The 20047-nt window shown below is 42.6% G+C and overlaps 4 protein-coding genes across 4 annotated transcripts; 2 read left to right on the forward strand and 2 right to left on the reverse strand.

Annotated features, from left to right (window-relative positions):
• Nucleotides 1-1699: 1699 nt before the first annotated feature.
• dnaaf2 (dynein axonemal assembly factor 2) lies at nt 1700-4364 on the forward strand. Its single transcript, XM_030719447.1, has 2 exons — nt 1700-3706; nt 3790-4364. Exons 1-2 carry the CDS (start codon nt 1919-1921, stop codon nt 4156-4158), a joined length of 2157 nt encoding a protein of 718 aa, XP_030575307.1. The 5' UTR covers nt 1700-1918; the 3' UTR covers nt 4159-4364.
• lrr1 (leucine rich repeat protein 1) lies at nt 4279-8865 on the reverse strand. The gene is made up of 5 exons (XM_030719448.1): nt 8318-8865; nt 7306-7404; nt 6164-6416; nt 5217-5691; nt 4279-5114 (listed from the first exon to the last, which is right to left on the reverse strand). Exons 1-5 carry the CDS (start codon nt 8498-8500, stop codon nt 4859-4861), a joined length of 1266 nt encoding a protein of 421 aa, XP_030575308.1. The 5' UTR covers nt 8501-8865; the 3' UTR covers nt 4279-4858.
• A 1486-nt stretch (nt 8866-10351) lies between these two features.
• Nucleotides 10352-16999, reverse strand: LOC115772658 (transmembrane protein 151B). The gene is made up of 2 exons (XM_030719039.1): nt 16438-16999; nt 10352-13881 (listed from the first exon to the last, which is right to left on the reverse strand). Exons 1-2 carry the CDS (start codon nt 16549-16551, stop codon nt 12265-12267), a joined length of 1731 nt encoding a protein of 576 aa, XP_030574899.1. The 5' UTR covers nt 16552-16999; the 3' UTR covers nt 10352-12264.
• A 1308-nt stretch (nt 17000-18307) lies between these two features.
• On the forward strand, nt 18308-20009 carry LOC115772394 (dnaJ-like chaperone JEM1). Its single transcript, XM_030718616.1, has one exon. The coding sequence runs from the start codon at nt 18313-18315 to the stop codon at nt 19324-19326; it is 1014 nt and encodes a 337-aa protein (XP_030574476.1). The 5' UTR covers nt 18308-18312; the 3' UTR covers nt 19327-20009.
• Nucleotides 20010-20047: the final 38 nt, after the last annotated feature.

Here is a 20047-nt window from a genome sequence, read left to right on the forward strand (position 1 = left end):
AACGTTTCAACAACAAATAAACGTAGAAATTAAAAACTATACAGTATACATTTCAAGCACAGTCAAATAACAATTTATAGTTTGCATTATATTCAAATTTGGTTGCTTAAATGTGAAGGTTTAATTAATGGAATTAGTTTAATTCATAGGTTAAGACTGACATAAACTAATGAAGAGATTTGAGGTATTAGTGGAAGTTATTATTGAAAGCAACTGTATATATTATATGAAGTCTCTGTCCACACAGTTCTTGACAGAGTATATTTTTAAATGGCCAAAATGGTAAATACGCGTTTTCTTAAATGAAATTAACGACCGAGGATTAATCTAGGATCAGGAATTTTTTAACCCCTTAAGACAATGAAACAAGCAGTTCTGAGATACAATGAAAAATAGTAGTGATGATGTGTTTACAGATTTTTTTTTCATTGTAGCAGAAAATAGGAAGTCAGCCCTTGACATACGTAGATGTTGTTTTGAAACCTAAGTTTTGCAAATTCATTACTTTGTTACACATTTAAGGTCAACAGTTGTTGTTGGGGATATTTTATTGTAAATCTAAGGATATTTTCCACAGTACTCTAGGATGAGAGTCCTTCTGGTTTTTCTCTGATCTTTCTAGTTTTACAAGGTGTTTTACGATAGCACACTGTGTGTCTGTGAAACGTATTTAAAACCATTCACCTCCACACATTGATACACAATTGATTTGGCAGTGCACTGGCAGTTCATCTATAAACACAAACTTAAAATTAATTTTATATATTTGTTGGAATGTGTATATGTGTATAAGACTAGAGAGATGGTGATCGACTTCAGGAGGAAGAGGATAGCTACACTTGGGACAGAAAGCTGATGTGGTGGAGTGTAAGGACTTGGGCACCTGCATTGACTTCAGAAGGAAGAGGACATGACTCATGTCTATCATGGGACAAGATGCTGATGTGGTGGAGTAGTACAAGGACCTAGGAGTCCACACTGACATCAGGCTGAATTGGAGGACCAGCACAGCGGTTGTATAGAAAAATGGGGATGAGTAGACTCTATTTCCTAAGGAAACTGAGATTCTTCAATGTTTGCAGCAAGATGACGAAGATTTTCCATTGCTCAACTGTGACAAAGGCAGTGCACTTTGCTGTTGTCAGAGATGGAGGCATCAATACACTGATGAGAAAAGGTGGCTGCATGATTGGCTGCAAACTGGACTCTTTTGAAGCTGTAGGGGACTGGAAGTTACTGAACCAGCAGCCGTCCATCATGGATAATTCTGACCACCCTCTGCACCAATTACTGGACAGGCAGAGGAGCACATTCTCTAACAGACGGATTCAACTCAGTACAGGAAATCTTCCATACCACATGCTTTCACACTGTATAATACAATATATGTGTCTGTCTGGCAGATAGCAATATTATTATTATTATTATTTTATTATTTCATCAACTTTCCACTGTTCCAGTTCCCCAAACTGGAATAAAGTATTTCTCATTATCCAAAACTTCAATCCTGAACACACTCCAAAAACAGAACAACCTGTAATTGTTGATGTTTGTATTTACACGATGTCAAAATGTATAATTATTTTGTATTATTGTATTCACCCCTTTTTTTTAAAGTTGAGATCACGTATCAATTAAACCCCAAACCTGTTCAATGAGGGGAAGTATTAACTTGTTGCGCCGCTCTGGTGTTGCCATGGTTACATCAACACAACTTTTTTTTTTTTTTTGTTACACTATGTAACCGGAGCTAAAGCGAGTACATGTTACGTATTGTTTGGTTTAGTAAGACAAGGTGGTAAAAGTGTTTAAATTTCACCTTTTTATTCGCTTCCAAACGTTTAAGTCACGAAAGTTTGTGGTCGGTTTTTGTCCTCTAACTTCGTCCAGCTCAGCGGTTCTCGTCCCTACCGGCAGCATGGAACTCGGGGAGAAGCTCAAAGAGCTCAACGTGACAGCGGATGAAGTCAAGAGGTTTTCAGAAGCTTTCAAAGACGAGAAATTCAGGGTAATGCTTCGCGATTACGCCCGAGAAATATCGGACCCCGAGAACAGGAGAAAGTATGAAGAAGAGATCCAGATCCTGGAGCAGGAGAGAGGCAACACCGTCGAGTTCATTCACCCGAAACCGTTCAGGGCGATCAAAACCAGCGTGGATGGCAAGCACAAATGTTTCATCAATATTTGCTCCAGTGATAAAATTGGGAAGCCCGCATCTGAGTGGGTTGTGTCGGAGGATGGCCGCAGAGGGCAGTGTTGGTCCCTGCCTCACAGCCTGCACCCTGGGAGGCAAGACACAGATCCTAAAGGTAACAAAATGATGATTTATGACGTCGTTTTCCACCCGGACACACTCCACATGGCAAGCAAAAACAAGAGCTTTCTGGAAATGGTGGACAGCACGGCTATTCAGGGAATTCAGGATGCTTTTAAAGTGACTCTGGACAAAAAGAACGTGAGAGAGATGAAAACGAAATACAAGGGCACCCCGCAGCCTTGTATTATAAGAAAACCCATACCTGGATTCAAAGCCAAGGGGCCCTCAGACCCACCGGACCCCTTTGCCTTCCCATACCCAGATGAAAAAAGACCTAGCACACTGCCTCAATCAATACCCACAGAGACACCCAAAACAACAAAAAACAGCAGTGACGCTAAAGCTCAAAGCTTGGAGAAAACCAGAGGGCCAACCAAGCCACACTATACAGTAAAGTATAGATCATGTATTGATCTGCAGGACTTTCGATGCTCTAGAGACTCGGCCCAAAGCCCCAGGCCCAAAGAGATTGTGGTAACTGTTGACTTGCCACTTCTTAAGTCGGCCAGAGACACAAGCCTTGAAGTAAAAGAGAAGAAATTGCTGCTGGAGTCCAAGAAACCAGCCTACAGACTGGAGCTACCATTAGCCTACCCTGTGGACGAAGACAAAGGAGAAGCAAAGTTCATCAAACAGAAAGGGCAGCTTATTGTCACCCTGCCTGTTCTTCCTCATAAATTTGATTTATTTGCAGGGCCTGCAAAGGAAGAGAGTGAGAGTGATGGTGAAAGCCAGGAGGACAAAAGTGGGGTCAAAGAGGAGGACAAATGGAAAAAGAGGGAAGGCAAGAAAAGGGAGCAGGAGGCGTGTGCTGAGGGAAAAGAGGGAAGACAAACAGAAGATTTGGAGCAGGAGAAAGGAGCAGAGAAAAGTGAAAAAGAGGAAGCGAGAACTCAAGAGAAAGGAGAACAACAAATTAAGGAAGAAGCGATTGGTGGAGAGGTGAAATTGAAGATGGGAGAAAAGGGCCAAGAAAGTGTGGAGGAGGAAAGAGGAACGGAAGGTCACAAAGGCACAGAAGCACAGGAGGAGGATAAATTAAAAGAGCAGAAGCAACTGACAAAGCAGGCCAATCAAAATGAAGATAGCGAAAAAGGCAACCATCAGAAATGGAGTGAAGGTGGATGTGACAGAGCAGCAGATGATGATTCTCAGTGTGATACTGTCAAGAAAAGAGGCATTTCTGCTGAAAAAGAAAACTCAGTGGTTGATGAGGACCTTGCGGCTGATAAACAGCAGGTTTTAATCTCTGCTGAACAATGCCATGGTGTGACAAAGAAAAAAGTAGTAAATCTGGCCTCTAGTTTGGAGGTGACACCAAAAACAAAGCCTTCAGATAACCAAGAGGAGAGCGAAGAGACAAAATCAAACGCAGCCGGAAAGCTGCAGGTGAGATTTTAATCGTTAGACTGTTGGTTCAAGTTTCTGCAAACTGCTGATTGTTTTCTCTCCTTTAATCAATTCTGAACTAGGTGGAACTGGATGTTGCCTTTCAGAACCAGACATCAAGCGACAAAACCCAGAAAGCAGCTACGACTGCTGCAGCGGAGGACTGCTGCTTTCCCGAGAGGGCTGTAACGTCCAGCGAGATGCCTGCAACAGGTGACGTGAAGACGGCAAGCACCTGCTCTGAAGAGCTCACGGCAAAGCAGGAGAGAGAGGAAATGGACGAAGATGACCTCCCGAAGGAGCAAATCTCACCCAGCTTAGAAGATAACAGGAAGCCTCCACCTGTAATACTGAGGGAAATTGATGAGGATGGAAATGAAATTGTGATCACTGATCATTCGACATCAGCAGGGTTCACCTTCCAAAACACTCTGATGTATGAGCTGGACTGACGCATTTGAATGCAGAAAAATTGCTCAAAATTTAAAAACGTGACCTTCCTCTTTGGTTATTTCATGCAAAAACCTGATAAAAAGGGAAATAAATCATTTGGATACAACAAAACAAAGTAGTTAAAATGTGATAATTAATACTTTTATTTAATCTTTCACATACATGTAAAAACTGTGGGTCATTAGCACAATAAAAACCAGCTCCCTTTGGCTGTTTCTCATTGACCCTGAGGCACTGTTTTCAGAAATGTATCTAATCTTGTAATTCCCCCGTCTGATGGAAGTGGGTCAGTAGGCGAACCTGCTGTCTCTAAACACAAGGAAGGAAAAAAAAAAATAAAAGGAAACACGGTTAAGAGACTTGCCATCAGCACAGGATTTTGTGCTATCTGCGACCATAAGGTACAGTAAGTGCCACTCTGTTTCAGATGGAGCAGGATCTAACATATTCATGCTTGTCTCTGACCCCATTTTGATAAATGGAAAGCGCCTCAAAACACGAATTTAAGCGTAAAAACAAGCAGCTTGAGAAAGGTTTTAAAAACACAACAAACTCGATACTGTCTCATCATTTAAAGGCAGCATCAGGAAACCACGGCAGCTTCCTCTTCAGATACTCTCCCGACTGTCCCACAAAGCTACCTGCTGCAGCGCGCCCATTTCCAGCTGATGACATTTTCTGTCAAATAAGTGCTCGTTCTTATCTGGCTCCTCTCTGGAGGGAGTTGTCTAAGAATTCGGAGTAGCAGGAAAGTGAGCAGAAGTGCTGCTCCACAGGTGAATCTGTGCCTCCCATGTCATCCACCAGCACAACTGTGTGAGAGACTTGGTGAAGGTTCATGCTCACTGCAGTCTTGATGTAGAAACTGACGCAGACGCGGCCACAGTCACAGGTCTTGGCCATTTCGAGGTCCCGACACAAGTGGGCGGGGATGAGGTGAGGTCCATATGGGATCCTGTGAGGTGAATCAGAAAGAATAAAAGGTTAATGAGTTTTCCAGCTGCTAGAGAACCACAGCGAGCCTTAAACTGGATGTGGAGCAGCATGTAAATCTAACCTGAGATTGGCCACAGCTCTGGAGGCCAACTCCTGAAGCGGAAGGGGGAATGTAAGCTGCATTGTGTGATCCAGAGGGTTGGGATGGATAAACGGATTTCCAAACAAGTCCAGGTTCTCCAAACTTAGCTTACGGAAGTCACCGGGCAGTACAGCCAGCTGGTTATGCGCTGCAGACAGGAACCTCAGCTTCGAGAGTCGGCCGATGTGGAACGGCAAACACAGGAGCCCATTGTCGTCCAGTTTGAGGTTCACTAGTTCTCTGAGCTGGCAGAACTGAGCCGGCAGTGACTGCAAGCGATTCTGGCTGAGGTCCAGGTGCTGGAGGGTCCGCTGCAGGGTGGACAGGCAGAGCGCCTCGCTGAAGGTTTCCAGGTGGTTATTATGGAGGACGAGTTCAGAAAGGCAGCTGAGGTCACCGATGGTGGAGGGGAGTTTCTTGATGTGGTTGTTACTGAGGTCTAGCTTCCGCAGAGCTGGAAAAACAAAACCAAACAAAAACACCTCAGCTTAGAGCAGGGGTCACACACGTTACAATTAAACAATTAAGCAAAGGGCCACACAATGAACAACTGAAATGAAGCATTACAGCTGAATTCAGTTAAAACTCCTTTAATTTGGTAGAAACTACTTTACTAAATCAAACATGCTATAAAAGGGTGATTTTTTTTGTGTACCCAAGTCTACTCTGACATACATTTAATTTAGGTAATTAAAGCAGCAGTTAAATAGCAGTACAGACTTGCTGCAGCTGCTCAACTTGAGATTCGTTAACGCTGTTTTGGAGGGTTGTTTCGTTCTGTTTTTAAGGAGTCAGGGGTCTGATTGAAATGTTATGCAAGCCAGTATTTTACCCATGTGTAACTTAGAGCTACACCCTGCTATTTATTACTGGACTTGCATAGAGAAGGGGACATGTTACCAACAACCCACTTTGCTCATTTTTACCTTTGAGAGAGAGTATTCGCATGTCCACGCGTGACAGTTTGCAGTATGACACCTGCAGCTGCTCCAAGGAGTAGGGGAAGTTGGAGGTTAGAGGGTAATCCTTCTTGGAGACGATGGTGAGTTTCTTCTTGGGCTGCTCTACATCTCTGGCACGAACGGGAGTCAGTGTGGACAGAGGAAGGCTGCCTGCGTCACTTCCTCTGTCTGCTAGACGAGCAGCCGAAAGGAAGTTCTTCAAGCTATTGGAATCGGCCTAGAGATGGATAAATACAGTTAAGTTGTGGATTAATAGGTAACAGCAGATTCACAGGAATCTCAAGGGTCACTGTGGCACATGACCAGATTCACTGAAATATCTAACCTAGATTCCCTGACCTAGAATACTCTGACACACTTTTTTTTTTTTTTTTTTTTTGCATTTTTGGCCACAGTGGCTTTTTGTGACAGTGGAGAGAGACAGGAAATGGGGGAAAGATACAGGGGAAGACACGCGAGCAAATTGGTGACGGGCCGGGACGCGAACCCGCGCCGCCCGCACCTCAACGCGGCATGTGTATGTGGTCGCCGGCTTCACCACTAAGCCACCCAGGCGCCCCTGACACACTTCTTTTGAATGAACAGGATGGACTTTATGCAGCTGGGAGTAAGAAATGTGAAGTGGATAAAAAGTACAGGATTTGGACACATTTTCATGCACCTGTGCAGTACACTGACAGCCAATTTAATAGACTTCATGTGGGGGAATTAGTATTTACATAATTGTGGCCCAGAAGTTTAATCCAAGTATGGTTAACATGTTAGTTTAGAGATCTGTGAGAAGGTAAATGCTTTCTAAGAATGGGACAGGTTAAACACCCAGGAGAGCTGTGCAACAATTAAAAACAATATGTCACCTATGTCATCTGCCCTGCCATGAACTGGGGTTGAAACACAGGTGTAGGTCTAGGTGTGTGTGTGTGCGTGTGTGTGCGTGTGTGTGTGTGTGAGAGTGAGAATGAGTGGAACAGCTATGTTGCTTTCAGCCCATGTCGTGTATTTTTTTTATATTACAGTTAGCCAATCATTTTCTTAATTAAGTCAGGGTCTTCAGTTGTATACACCTTCTTGCTCAGACTGCAATTACAGAGTGTTGTATGTCATACCTTGCTCAAGCAAATGTCGACAGCAGGTTCCTTTAATCTCACAGTGGCCTTGCCTTCCTCCACAAACCAAGTGAAGAACTTCTCTATGTTGCCTTTCAACTGAGGACGGAAAAAAACAAAAAACAAAACAGCCAAGCATTAAGGAGCGGAAAAATCAATTTCATAACTTCAGGGTGGGTGCTCATCATCACTCATGCGAGTTAAGACAAGAATACTGTATTACAACATTTAACGGTTAGGTGACAACAACTGTTAACGTTTACATCAGAGGCTGACACAATGAAAACAACAATACCAGAGGGTTTCCCATGTAGGTCACTGTGGGGAAAATAATGAACTTTTTACAAAACAGCTCTGAGTCACTCAAGCAGTTCTTGCCAGTTCTTGCCAGTCCTATTAATGTATCATTTGGTCCACATAAGCAGGAACTAGTGAAGTTGTATTTGGAAAACACCTCAATCTTTAACTCCTTATGAAAACTGACTGTCAATTAATAAACTAAATGATTAAGAAATTAGCTGCTGAAGCTCGAAAATGAAAAGGTCCGATTGTTTTTAGAGCCAACGCTTTTGCTTAAACGGTAAAGATTTTAAGTAAAAAGTTTAAACAACACTGGGTCACCAGATCACTGACACTGCTGACAGTTTTCACGTTTTAAAAAGTTATTAACTTTTTGAAACCCACGCCGGTTGCTCTTGAAGCAAACGAAGTTTTTTTTTTTTTTTTCCTGAATCGTCTGAAAAGCAAAGCATGATGGGATAGAACCAGTTCATTTCTCTTGCCATCCATGATACAAAAAATGAATGCCAGAAATATTACACATATCTGGCCTTGAAATACTCTTTTTAAACATACGTACATGAAGTAATATAATTAGCTTGAAACATCTTGTAGTTGGCTTATTTTGGAAACAAAGAGGCCCCCTCCACACCCAGAGATAAACAATAGATCAAGATTTAACAGACAGTACATGCTGTACAAGGGTAGAAGTAAATAAAAGAAAAGTAAACACCTTGTACTTTGATCCGGCTCTGTCTTTGGCTGTGCAGATCATCAAGTAGACGCTACTGCGTTGGGTCGTCTTGTCCAAATGTTTCCCGATGGAAAGCACCGCTCTCGTCCCCTTTCCTCGACTTTTCATCCCAAAGGTCGGGAGCATCCGATTCACCACCTCGACATCGCACTGGAGCTTCATCGCAATCACTTAAGTAGAGACTGAAGTCCGGCCTAATGCCGCGTCAGAGCGAGCAAATGCTTGAAAAGCATACCAGAGACGAAAACTTCCGTGAGAAAGTTACGCTAGCTAGTCTATGGCGAGGCTGGCGACACATCCGTGCCCGTTCTGGATGTCAACAACAGACCAGCCTTCTTCACGGAGCCTCAGGTGCATTTAAACTGCCGTCGAAGAAACACCCCAACATCTACTGCGGGGATAGAAGCTTCGTGGGCAGCCGTGGTTTTCTTGACATTACTTTGAGTAAGCTCCAGATTCAGGGAACGTTCTCGGTTGTCAGTTGGTTTGTTAGCTGCAGTTAGCATAAACCTCGCGTATGGAGGGAAGTGACGTCAGGGAGGCGCTAAACCCCGAAACCGAGCGCGCGGCAAAGACTACATATACACTCACCGGTCACTTCATTAGATGCACCTTACTAGTACCGGGGTGAACTCGCTTTTGCCTTCATTTTTCATGGCACAGATTCAGCAAGGTCCACGCTGACATGATAGCGTGACATAGTTGCTGCACATCTGTCAGCTGCTACCTCTAGCATCCCAGAGATGCTCTGTTAAACAGAGATCTGGTGACTGAAGGTCATTTGAGTACCGTGACCTCAATGTCATGTTAAAAAAAAGTTTGAGATGATTTGAACTTTGTGACATGGTGCCTTATCCTGCTGGAAGCAGCCATCAGAAGATGGGTACACTGTGGTCATAAAGGGATGAATATGGTCAGCAACAATACTCGGGTAGATTGTCATGTTTAAACAATGCTCAGTTGGTACTAAGGGGCCCAAAGTGTGTCAAAAATATCCCCCACACCATTAGACCACTTGCAGCAGCCTGAACCACTGATAAAAGGCAGGATGGAGCCATGCTTTCATGTTGTTTCTGACCCTGCCATCTGGATGTCAAAGCAAAAATTAAGACTCATCAGACCAGGGAATTAATTTCCAACTTCTGTTGATCAATTTTGGTGAGCCCATGAAGTGTAGCCTCAGTTTCCTGTTCTTTGCTGACAGGAGTGGCACCCAGTGTGGACTCTGGCATCAACAAGGCTTTTTCAGAACTGCCACTTACTGGATATTTTCTCTTTTTTGGACCATCCTCTGTAAAGATGTAGAGATGGTGGTGTGGGAAAATCCCAGTAGATCAGCAGTTCTGAAATACTCAGACCAGCCCGTGGCATCAACAACCATGCCATGTTCAAAGTCATTTAATTCACCTTTCTCCCCCATCCTGATGCTCAGACTGAACTTTGGCAGGTTGTCTTGACCATGTGTGAATGCCTAAATGCACTGAGTTGCTGCCATGTGACTGGCTAATTAGATATTTGTATTAACAAGTGGTTAAACAGGTGCACCTAATAAAGTGACCAGTCATATATTTTCATAAAAAATAAATGTTAGCTATTATACATATAGATGTTACTTTGTAATAATTATATGACTTTTGAATTATCTCCAGAGCAGTAATCTTGTATCTCCGGTGAGTACAGATATAGGAATTTAAGTCTTTGATGTGTATGCTTATTATTTTTCTAGATTTGATTTATAAATGCTCATACTTCTTGAATTACTCTCGTCAAACTATAATGTAGAATTCCAGTATTTCTATATCAGCCAGACTGATATACGATTTTGAAGGCCGATATCGATATTTGGTTATTTTAAAAAACTGATACATCAGCTGATTTAAAAAAATTTTTATTTCAGACACACAGAATATAAACAGATTTCCTTAACCTTTTCTATGTGTGGTTATTTGTGAGTCCTTAGTAAGATAACAGATAACAGTGCAGTTTAAAAATAATTGTTTTATTGTTGCAATAAGTCATGGATTACTTGTTTATGGTCTGCCACTCCACTTGGATCAGCTGGGTGTTGAGTTTGTGGTGTTACAAACACCTGTAGTCGCAGAGTGCCCACTGGTGGACAAACTATGCAACATCAACACTCGTAACGGTTGAAGGTTGTTGCTCATCTACTTTTTAAGTTTTCATTTATTGGCAGTTAGAAATGCAGATACAGATATATTGGCAAATAGCTAATATCGGCATCTCAGGCTCTAATAATTTCCTATCTAAATAAAACTAGAGAGGCGAGAGAGAACACCAAAGATCTCGCTGTCACACGCCTTATGTTTTTAGCGCTGTGAAACTACAATTCAGCGCACAATTTTAAAATAATTTTACAATAAAACGTGAAAATTTATTCATGAACATTAATTTGGTTAATAATGATTAAGTAATACTAATGCATGACAGTATTCAAAATTGAAATTTCCCTCTCAAAAACACAAATCTATGGGAAATAATGTGGCCTATGTTGCTATCTAGTAGCAAGATGGAAGAAAAAAACAGTACACTCGGTAACAAAAAGTAACTAGGATGCATGGTTACAATATTTAAGCATTGCTATATGTTAAGTGCATAAATAATTCCATAATAATAATATACCAAACTTGGCAAATTTAAACACATTTTTACTTTCATGAACTATTTACTTTATTTAGTAATCTCATAAGTATTATTATCAGGTGTCTTTTGTGTGAACAGCCAAGAAAAACAGGGTGAAAATAGTTTTTTAATCATAAAATGATCAATTTTTCACTTCAATTCTCTACATCTCTTAAAACACCAAAGTTTCCTTTTGTATACAGCTTCATCTAGCGATCTCATATATTTTGAAAGTCTCGAAGATTAACAACCAGGGACACAATATTAGTTCAGTTACTTACCCCATGATAATAATAAGAAGATCAAAAGCTCATATTATTCATAAATGAGCTCTCCAGTTTAAAAGGCGTGTTGAATTTATTTTTGTATCAATACATGCTTCATTTGTACCACTCCTCCCTCTGGTGTTATTTGAAGTGAAGTCCCAACACTATCTTTAGAGTTTCTGCCCTCGCAGTTAAGGGCAGGAGACGTACCAGTGAGCTGTGAGTCTGAGAGTGTGTGACATTGTCGCTTTGGATCAATGTGATCAGAGCAACAAAAAAAAAAACTTGTTTCCTTGTTTTGTCTCTGTCTCTTTCTCATCTTATACTTTGAGAGCCCGACAATCACATGTAATGCAATATATTTTTACATTTTTATTTAAAAAAAAGTTTACTGCAATGATAAAATTCATCATGATTTTAGGAATTTTCATCCCTTTTTGACACCTTTATTTTCACTTAAACATTCACGCTGTTGTCTCGAATCCACATATTTCTCGTTATTTTTTGTAGGTCTCAATAATAAAATAATATATTTTTAAAAAGCAGTCTTTGGTTTCAACTTGCTCTTAATTATCTAAATGATCTGCAACAGCATGCAACTTTTCAAATTTCACATATTATTCTTACATGTGTCTCTGAATGGACCACTGTTCTGTAACCATACAGGTACACCACACACAAGATCAGCCAGCCTTTGATTTCCAAGATGGAAAATACAGATGACAAATTAGTGGGATGCCCAGATCATGCAGCAAGGAGATGCAAGATAAAAAACACTGCAGATGTTTTCACAGAGGCTGTCTGGCTGTAAATTCAGTTCAACACTATCATTATTTGTAGCTGGGTTCAAAAAATACGTAAAAAAAATCTTGAGTTTGGTTTACTTTCTTTTTAACTGTGATATTTTCTGAAAGTGCATATTTTATCCACACATCTTTATTCTGTCTCTTGAATAGTGACGAACTCGACTCCACACCCTCCATCATATCTGACATTAAAAACCGTCTCATTTCTAATCTTTCACAAGGCCGTCTCCACGCAGGACGACCCTCTTCGTATATAATAACGCCTTACTTCCCTCCCGCCCTCGCTGCCCTCGGACCGATGCACAATAAGAACAGGAAAGAAGCGTGCGTCTCTGTAAGTTGGTGGACTGTCGCTGAGCGCCAGCTGGCTGGAGTCGGACCGGCAGCACTGCTCGTCCGCGCAGCAGGGGTCCGTCAGGTTGCTGCTGCGGCTCCCCCACAGCGCCACGGTGCGATGGGAGCCGTACATGCGGCAGAGGGAGAACCGAGAAGTGTCCAAGGAGAGGTGCGAGTGAAACAGTGCTCCGCGGCAGGAGAAGAGGGAGGAGCAGCTGGAGCTGGTGATTGTCCTCCTCCTGCCTCCTCCAGCTCCCTGTCCACTCGGCTCGCTGCACTGCTCACAATCATCCTGGCTTTGGAGAGCTCCGTAGCTCTCAGCAGTCTGGCTGCTGTCCAGTAGGAGGCAGTCAGAGGAAGACGTGTCTTGTAATGAATTAGAGGCCTCTGTCCTCATGTTTAGCAGCATCGCCTCTGAGTAGCTGGGAATCACCTGGCGGTTGCAGCGTATATGCCACTCCATCTCAGTGCTGTCCAGTGTGTCAACTCTGGGAATAACGCAACCAATATTGCTCCCCACAGGCCTGTCTTCATCTAGAGGAGAGGGGCTGCTCTGGGCGTACTCCAACCCAAACAGTTTCTCTATGCGATAGTGCACATAAGCAGTGCGGTACTCTATGAGCACTCTCAGAGGCCAGGAAAGCATGAGCAGAGCTGCCAGCCAGAAGGCAACCTGGGAAGTGTACCAAGGCATCCTGTCTGGGTCTACATAGGCTATTAGGTTTTCTCTAAAGTCCACATTCTTTAGCTGCATCCCCTCCCGAGCTTCCATGTAATCATCTAAACCTTCGATTTCAGAGAAGAACCTGGCTCTCTGGTTGAGGTAATCGTTTTCTGGACCTGCCTCGGTGAAGCTGAAACACTTAGTGAAGCGCAGGCGAGTCGCTGGATGTCCCTCCAAGCCTCTAAGGTCGCGTGATACATCTTTCATGCCGCAGTGGCTGTAGTCAAACTCGCCCTCAGCCACATGAGTGTTGACTCGCTCATGGTACACCTGCGTGGTGGTGTAGGCGTCCCCGTTGCGATATCGAGTGACCTGTCGCGTCCGTCGAACAAAATGGTAGCTGATAGCCTTCCACCATATGCAAGGCTGGGCCTGCTGCATCCGAAGCACCCGCTCGTACACGCTGTCCACGTCTGCTTTGCACTGCAGCTCACTCCTGGCTCTGCAGTGCCAGCACTCCACAATGTACAACACGTAGATCATGAGCAGGAAGGACAGGGGGATGTAGATGAGGCCGTCAGAGCAGGGGCTGTCGTGGTAGATCATCGCATGTCCTCCAACGCCCACCCCAGAGGCGCCCCGCAGGGAGGAGGTAAAGGAGGAGGTGAATGAGGAGGTGAGGGCAGAGTTGAAACTTATCTTGGTGACCCGGGTCAGCTTACACCAGGCAACTGCGCCCAGACAGCTGTACATGAGCAGGGAGAGCACCAGGCAGCGCCAATGGGACTCCCGGCAGACGCAAGCACCCAGGGACTGCTTAACTGGACGCTGCTGCAGAGAGAAAGAGGGAGAGAGAGAAAGGGACAGAAAAGAAAGGAAGATGAGAGTAATGAGAGAAAGGCACTTAAAGCAATGAACTCCCGAAACATGGCAGCGATTTTAAGGCTCGCAGCAGAAATGCAAATGAAAGTGGCTACATTATAAATCGAAGTGCTTTTCTCTGCCTAAGCGCAAAGTAAATCACACTAAAGGAAGAACAGTGGAATTCAGCAGAATGTAACAAATCTAAAAATAAATAAAGAAACAAGTATTTTCTTGATCCTAATTGTCATAACTGGTTACTATGGGGGAGCTTAAGTCCCCCAGTTCTGACTATTTCAGCTCCTTCTGTAGATTAATCCTGAATAAAGGGGGCTGCATATTAAAGAGCATTATTTCCTAATTCCCTTCTGACTCTGGAGACAAACATTTGTAAAGTGCTGTGTACATCCATGTGGTTTTTCCACATGCATAAACAGATAAGAGATAATCAGCCCAAGCAGAGATTTTTATATAAAAAACAACTAATAGGAAAGTCTGCAGATATATAGAGGCAGCCACTTAACAGCAGCATACAGAGAAACGTGGTGATGAGAGACAGTATCTAACCTGAAAAGATACATTTAAAAAAGGTTGCAGAAATAAGTATTTCCTCACCTACAGAGAGAAACAAGATTTATTCCAAAAAAAAGACAATTTAAATTTTAGCTTTTTTTTTCTTTTCATTTTGTAGACTAGATGAACTACCTAACTACCTCACCCCCAAAACCACCAGTTATCAATAAAGGAAGTAGCTGCCCCCCCCCGCCAAAAAAAAACAAAAACAAAAAACAAACACATTTTAATTGCATTAACACATAAAATAAACAGAGGTAAAATGTAACTAAATACATGTACTTAATGGTGGCTCAGTGGTGCAGTGGACAGCACTGTCACCTCACACAAGAAGATCCTGGGTTTGAGTCCACCAGTCAGCTGGAGCTGTGGAGCTCCAACTTCCTCCCACAGTCCAGAAACATGCATGATAAATTACTTGGTGATTCTAAATTGGCTGCAGGTGTCTCCCCTGTGGCAACCTGTCCAGGTTGCAGCCCTCCTTTTGCCCCCACAACAGCTGGGATAGGCTCCATCCCTCACATCCATAAATTTGGTTAAGCAATTAAAATCGATAGATGGACTGCACTTAATTCCAATTAAGTACTTGTGCCTCACTTTCCATTCTCCATTTTAATCTACTTACATTTCAGAATAAAACGTATCTCACAGCTGTTAGTCACTTAAAAAAATCGCAGCCTAACAGTATCGTAACCTTTACCTGCTGCACTGCTGAGCTTTTACTACATTTTGATGCTTTACGTTACGTTTTCAATGAGGATTTTTACTTGTGACTGAATATGTTTTGGATTTCCCTTGAGTAAAAGTAGTGAAAGCTTCTTCTCGTTACCATTTCTACACAAACGCGGCCATCGCTCCGCTGAGCACTGGGAGGCTGAGAGCGGCCAAACAGAAACACAAAGTGTGCAATTCCGACCAGCAGTCAAACAGTCCTATTCAGCAAAGACATTGGCTGAAGGCTATTTCATCAGTAACACTAACAGTCAAAATGGCCAGGGCACAGAAAGAGAAACTGTCCTCAGACCATTTACTGAAATTAACTTGATGGCACTTGCTTGTCAGGGAGTTATTTGAAATTTCTGATTTCATATTTTCTAATACTTTTTTTTTAATCTCGTGGTGACATTCCTCCACGTTGACTAGCTCTGGTCTTTTATGGAGTGAAGGGGTTTATGCTGACAGCCAGCTATCCGGTACTGCACTGGGGTGGAGATGCCACACACTGCCAGTTCCACTTGAGTTATTTATGGAGGAAACAGGGTTTCAATTCTTGTGAACCAGAGAGGGCGGACTTTTAAGCCTCGTGACTGCAGAAGTTAGAGACTACATACAGACAAACGACATCTCAGAGGTCATAATGCAATATCTGAACAAGGTTACCCCTATAAAAAAGAAAAGCTGACTCATATATGATCGATCCTTGGTCGTGACAATAGTTTACAGGCAGCTGAACTCAGGAAATATAACAAAAAATAGGCACAAGTTGTTTGTAACCACAGAAACTTGGTCAGTCATCGCCCCTGCAAACAGAAACGCAGTAATTACTCGATGACAATAAAAACCAAAGGATTGGAGGACCTAATGCAGACATATGCATGTAAACTTGGATTGTGGAAGACTGTGATCTATCCTTTCGTCGTGACAGTACCTTTCCACATCGCTGGAATCTGCTGCCACTGTGTGAAATTAACTATTGTGACATTTCAGGAAGCGGAGATGCTGTTTGGCTGCAGGTGATAGTGATGGCACTGAAAGGATGGCACCGGATAAAAGAGGGGCACCACCAACATGACAGCTGTTTAAGGAAAGTAACAGAAAAAGGTTGCATGTTTTTGCAGCTTTTTTTTTTCCGGACAGTGGAACAATAAATCCATGGCTCTTTATTGCTTACTTTCCTGAAAGTCACTCAGAAAAGAAAAAAAAGAATTAATTACTACATCTATCTGCACTTACCTCCTCCGGGACATCACTTTCAGCTGGTGAGTCCTCCTCCTCCTCCTCCTCCACTTCTCCCTCAGCATCATTGAGACCGCTGGCCGCCGCAGAGTCCTGATCGGAAGAGAGCATGCTGCACTTTTCGCATGTCCGAGAGAAACTGTAAGCTCACTCTTTTTTATTCACTTGCTTTGCTCCAAATGCCCCTCCGTTCACTCCCTCCTTCCGTGCCCCCCTCAGCCCTGAGGCGTCTGGGCCGGAGCCAGCAGGCTGCTGCTGCTGATGTTGCTGCTGTGCGGAGCGGGAGTCCCGCGCTGCTCCCGGCTGACCGGGCGGAGGGGGGCGGGGTTCAGGGAGTTCACCGCAACAGAGGCAGCAGAGGTTTACCATGATGCAGTCAGTGTGCTTGGTAGTCAGTGGCCAGTGGCTGAAATTAGCGAGAAAAGACCATTAAAACAAACAAACAGAAAAACATCACTCGATTTGTTAACGTAGACACTAGGTGGATCCCAAACACCGCTGGGACCTGTTCTGCTGCAGGATAGAAGATCCCACTCACGGATTTCCGGTTAGGGTAAAACGACGTACTTCACAATAAAGTTTTTTTTTTTGTTTGTTTGGGTTTTTTTTGTTTTGTTTTTTTAATGATTTGATTTGATTTGTGGCATTTTTTTGTCAAAATATACATTTTAAATTGCACGTGAAAAGAAATTATTGTCTCTTTCATTTTTGAAACCCAGAACATCCAAAATATATGAAAGGACATAAATAATCCTGCGTAGAAATTTAAAAAATAAAGCTAATCCGGACTAGAAATACAGTAATTATATAATCTAATTATTTATTATTATCATGATTAACTATATAACTAATAACTAGTTACATTCTGACTGAACAACAAAGATATCCTTACAATAAAGACATGTCTTCGGATATTATTAGAAATAATTAAATCTCCAGCTACATCTTTGTTTTTAAATCATACGCTATACTTAAAAAATGTGGTTTTATGTTTTGTTTTTCTCGGGTAGCTTATACAATTGAATAAATATGGAGAAAAGCTTATATCTGTCATTTGAATGTGGAGAAACCAAACAGCCACTCCACAAAAGCATGGCACACCATAGAATAGCCATCTCGACAGGACAGGACTCAGCTGTACATCTGCACCCAAAGGACACAGTTTTTGAGCATACTAATGTTCACATTTTGGACCAGCAACACAGACGGTTTGAAAGAGGAGTTAAAAAAAAAAAAAAAGAAAAGCCAACTATGTCTATTTCTCACAAGGTGTAATAATAAATAACTTAAACGTTACACATAAAATTATACGATGAGGCAAATGATGATTAATTATATAATAAACTCAATTCGATAAAATCATGAACATTTTAAATCTTAATATGCAACACAAATTTATATAATCCACAATTATAAAAAAAAAAATAAATTAAATGTGCCCAAAAATAAACATGTGCTATAACTAAGGTTACAGTAGCATGAGATCTTTAGGATAAGCTGGAACCTGATTATTCCAGACCTTGTATGTGAGGAGAAGAATTTTAAATTCTATTCTGGATTTAACAGCGAGTCAATGAAGAGAAGCCAATATGGGAGAAATATGCTCTCTTTCTAGTCCCTGTCAGTACTCTGACTGCAGCATTTTGGATTAACTGAAGGCTTTTCAGTGATCTTTTAGGACGGCCTGATAATAACGAAATACAGTAGTCCAGCCTACAAGTAATAAATGCGTGAATTAGCTTTTCAGCATTACTTTGAGACAGGATGTAAAGTTTTTATAGAGCTTTCAGTTTCGGCCTCCCGGTCGCTGGGGGGCGCTGCGGATGAACGAGCTGCTCTTTGCTACGCGGAAATCAGTTTGTCGCTGGAAAGATGGCAGAAGTCAGAAGTTATATTGGAAGGAGAGCGCACGGCTTTTCACACAGAATAAGTAACTGCTATCACCTTGCCAGTCGCAACAAACACGAGAAAAGTTTTGTGCACAGTTCGTATTTGCCAGCAGGTTTTCTTTTGGGTAACAGTCCAAACCCCGGACCGTATGGAGCTAAAGATGCCGCGGACAGAGTCCCTGCTGGAGCTTCTCGGGACAGTTATACAAGGGTAAAACCGCAGCTTGGAGCTGTTTCGGAGGACAGAAATGCTGCTGAAAATTACCATTACCGTGGACTTGAGGAGTATTCGCTTTCTAGCAAGAGCCAGGTACAAAGAATTAATAGAAATCTTCCTCGGCACCAGAGGTATGCCGAGTTTTGTAGGACTTTCCACCGAGAACAACACTTGTACCGGCGACATGGGCAGTGGGCATTTGTCCGGACTTACAGCGGTAACGGAGCCAGATCCGAGCCTCTTTACCAAACCAAAACGGGTTACTATGAAATCCTGGGGGTGTCGCCTTCCGCCACTCAAGCCCAGATAAAAACGGCGTACTACAAGCAGTCCTTCACCTACCACCCGGACAGAAACGCCGGCAGCGAAGAGGCCACGGTCCGCTTTTCGGAGATCAACGAGGCCTACACCGTGCTGGGAAACAAGGGTCTGAGGAAGAAATATGACCGAGGACTGCTGAGTCTGTCAGACCTCACTGCCACAGTCAGGCCGTCCGCCAAGGACACCACCGGGAGCTCAACCAGACCGCAAGCCGAGAGCCGACGGTCTGTAATGGGCGCAGACGGCCGAGGAGGCATCTTTGATTTCGACAATTTCTTCAAGTCTCACTACAGCGAGCAGCTGCAGAGACAAAGAGACATCCGAGTCCGCAAAGAGGAGATACTGAAGAAGGAACAGGACACTATAGGCGACAGGAAGATGGGGACGATGATGGAGGTTGGAGTTGGCATGCTGTTGGTGGTAGCAATCGCTATACTAATGAACTTTAAAAAAGGATGAAGGCTTCTGCTGGGGAAAGTTGGAGATTGAACACTGCGGGTCCCCTTAAAACTCCAGCACCTCTCACGCTACTAAACACTGCACTTCTGTAATTTTAAGTCAGTTACTTGACCGAAATAAACTTGACAAGTATCCACTGATTCAAGCCGGTGAGGATTTAAGGCTGATCAAAGGCCCAGAAGCAACTATTTATTTAAATAGTTAAATAATTCTGGACCTTCAATCAACAAAATAAACAATCTGTGCATATGAGCAAACATATGCACATCTGTTTGTGATTGCATCACATAAAAGAAGTTGAATATAAAAATAAATTGAAATCACTTATTGTAGTGCTTCATCCTGTATTACCTTTTGCACAGCAGTCCACTCTGCCAACATGTTGTGAGCACGGCATCACCAGCAGTGGAGGCTTCAGTGGTGGGTTTACAACCTTTCACTTCAGCTCCTTTGGCTTTAATAAAGTCATCAGTCTGGGAGAAACTTAATAATTTTACTGGTGAGCCAAATTTTAAGTGTAATGTGTTGCTATTTGTAACATATTTATAGCAGTGTAAGTAAAGGGTGCGGTAATAGCTTAAACGCCCATCCAAAATGGGCATTACAGCAACTGTAAGGTTGTAATCAGATGGTTATATTAAAGAATGTGCCTTTGATCATATTTATTGTAAAATTACTGGGTTATACTGTTTCAGACAATGAATAAATGACCTATGGACAT

This window comes from Archocentrus centrarchus, chromosome 22 (genome assembly GCF_007364275.1).
Source record: "Archocentrus centrarchus isolate MPI-CPG fArcCen1 chromosome 22, fArcCen1, whole genome shotgun sequence".
Taxonomy (NCBI): domain Eukaryota; kingdom Metazoa; phylum Chordata; class Actinopteri; order Cichliformes; family Cichlidae; genus Archocentrus; species Archocentrus centrarchus.

Coding starts and splice junctions, on each gene's coding strand:
- dnaaf2 (XM_030719447.1), top strand. CDS start 1,919: ATGGAACTCGGGGAGAAGCTCAAAGAGCTCAACGTGACAGCGGATGAA. Junction 3,707..3,789: donor ACGCAGCCGGAAAGCTGCAG/GTGAGATTTTAA, acceptor ATTCTGAACTAG/GTGGAACTGGATGTTGCCTT.
- lrr1 (XM_030719448.1), bottom strand. CDS start 8,500: ATGAAGCTCCAGTGCGATGTCGAGGTGGTGAATCGGATGCTCCCGACC. Junction 6,417..7,305: donor TCGACATTTGCTTGAGCAAG/GTATGACATACA, acceptor ATCCATCTCTAG/GCCGATTCCAATAGCTTGAA. Junction 5,692..6,163: donor GCGAATACTCTCTCTCAAAG/GTAAAAATGAGC, acceptor TTGTTTTTCCAG/CTCTGCGGAAGCTAGACCTC.
- LOC115772658 (XM_030719039.1), bottom strand. CDS start 16,551: ATGCTCTCTTCCGATCAGGACTCTGCGGCGGCCAGCGGTCTCAATGAT. Junction 13,882..16,437: donor AAAGTGATGTCCCGGAGGAG/GTAAGTGCAGAT, acceptor TTCTCTCTGCAG/CAGCGTCCAGTTAAGCAGTC.
- LOC115772394 (XM_030718616.1), top strand. CDS start 18,313: ATGGCAGAAGTCAGAAGTTATATTGGAAGGAGAGCGCACGGCTTTTCA.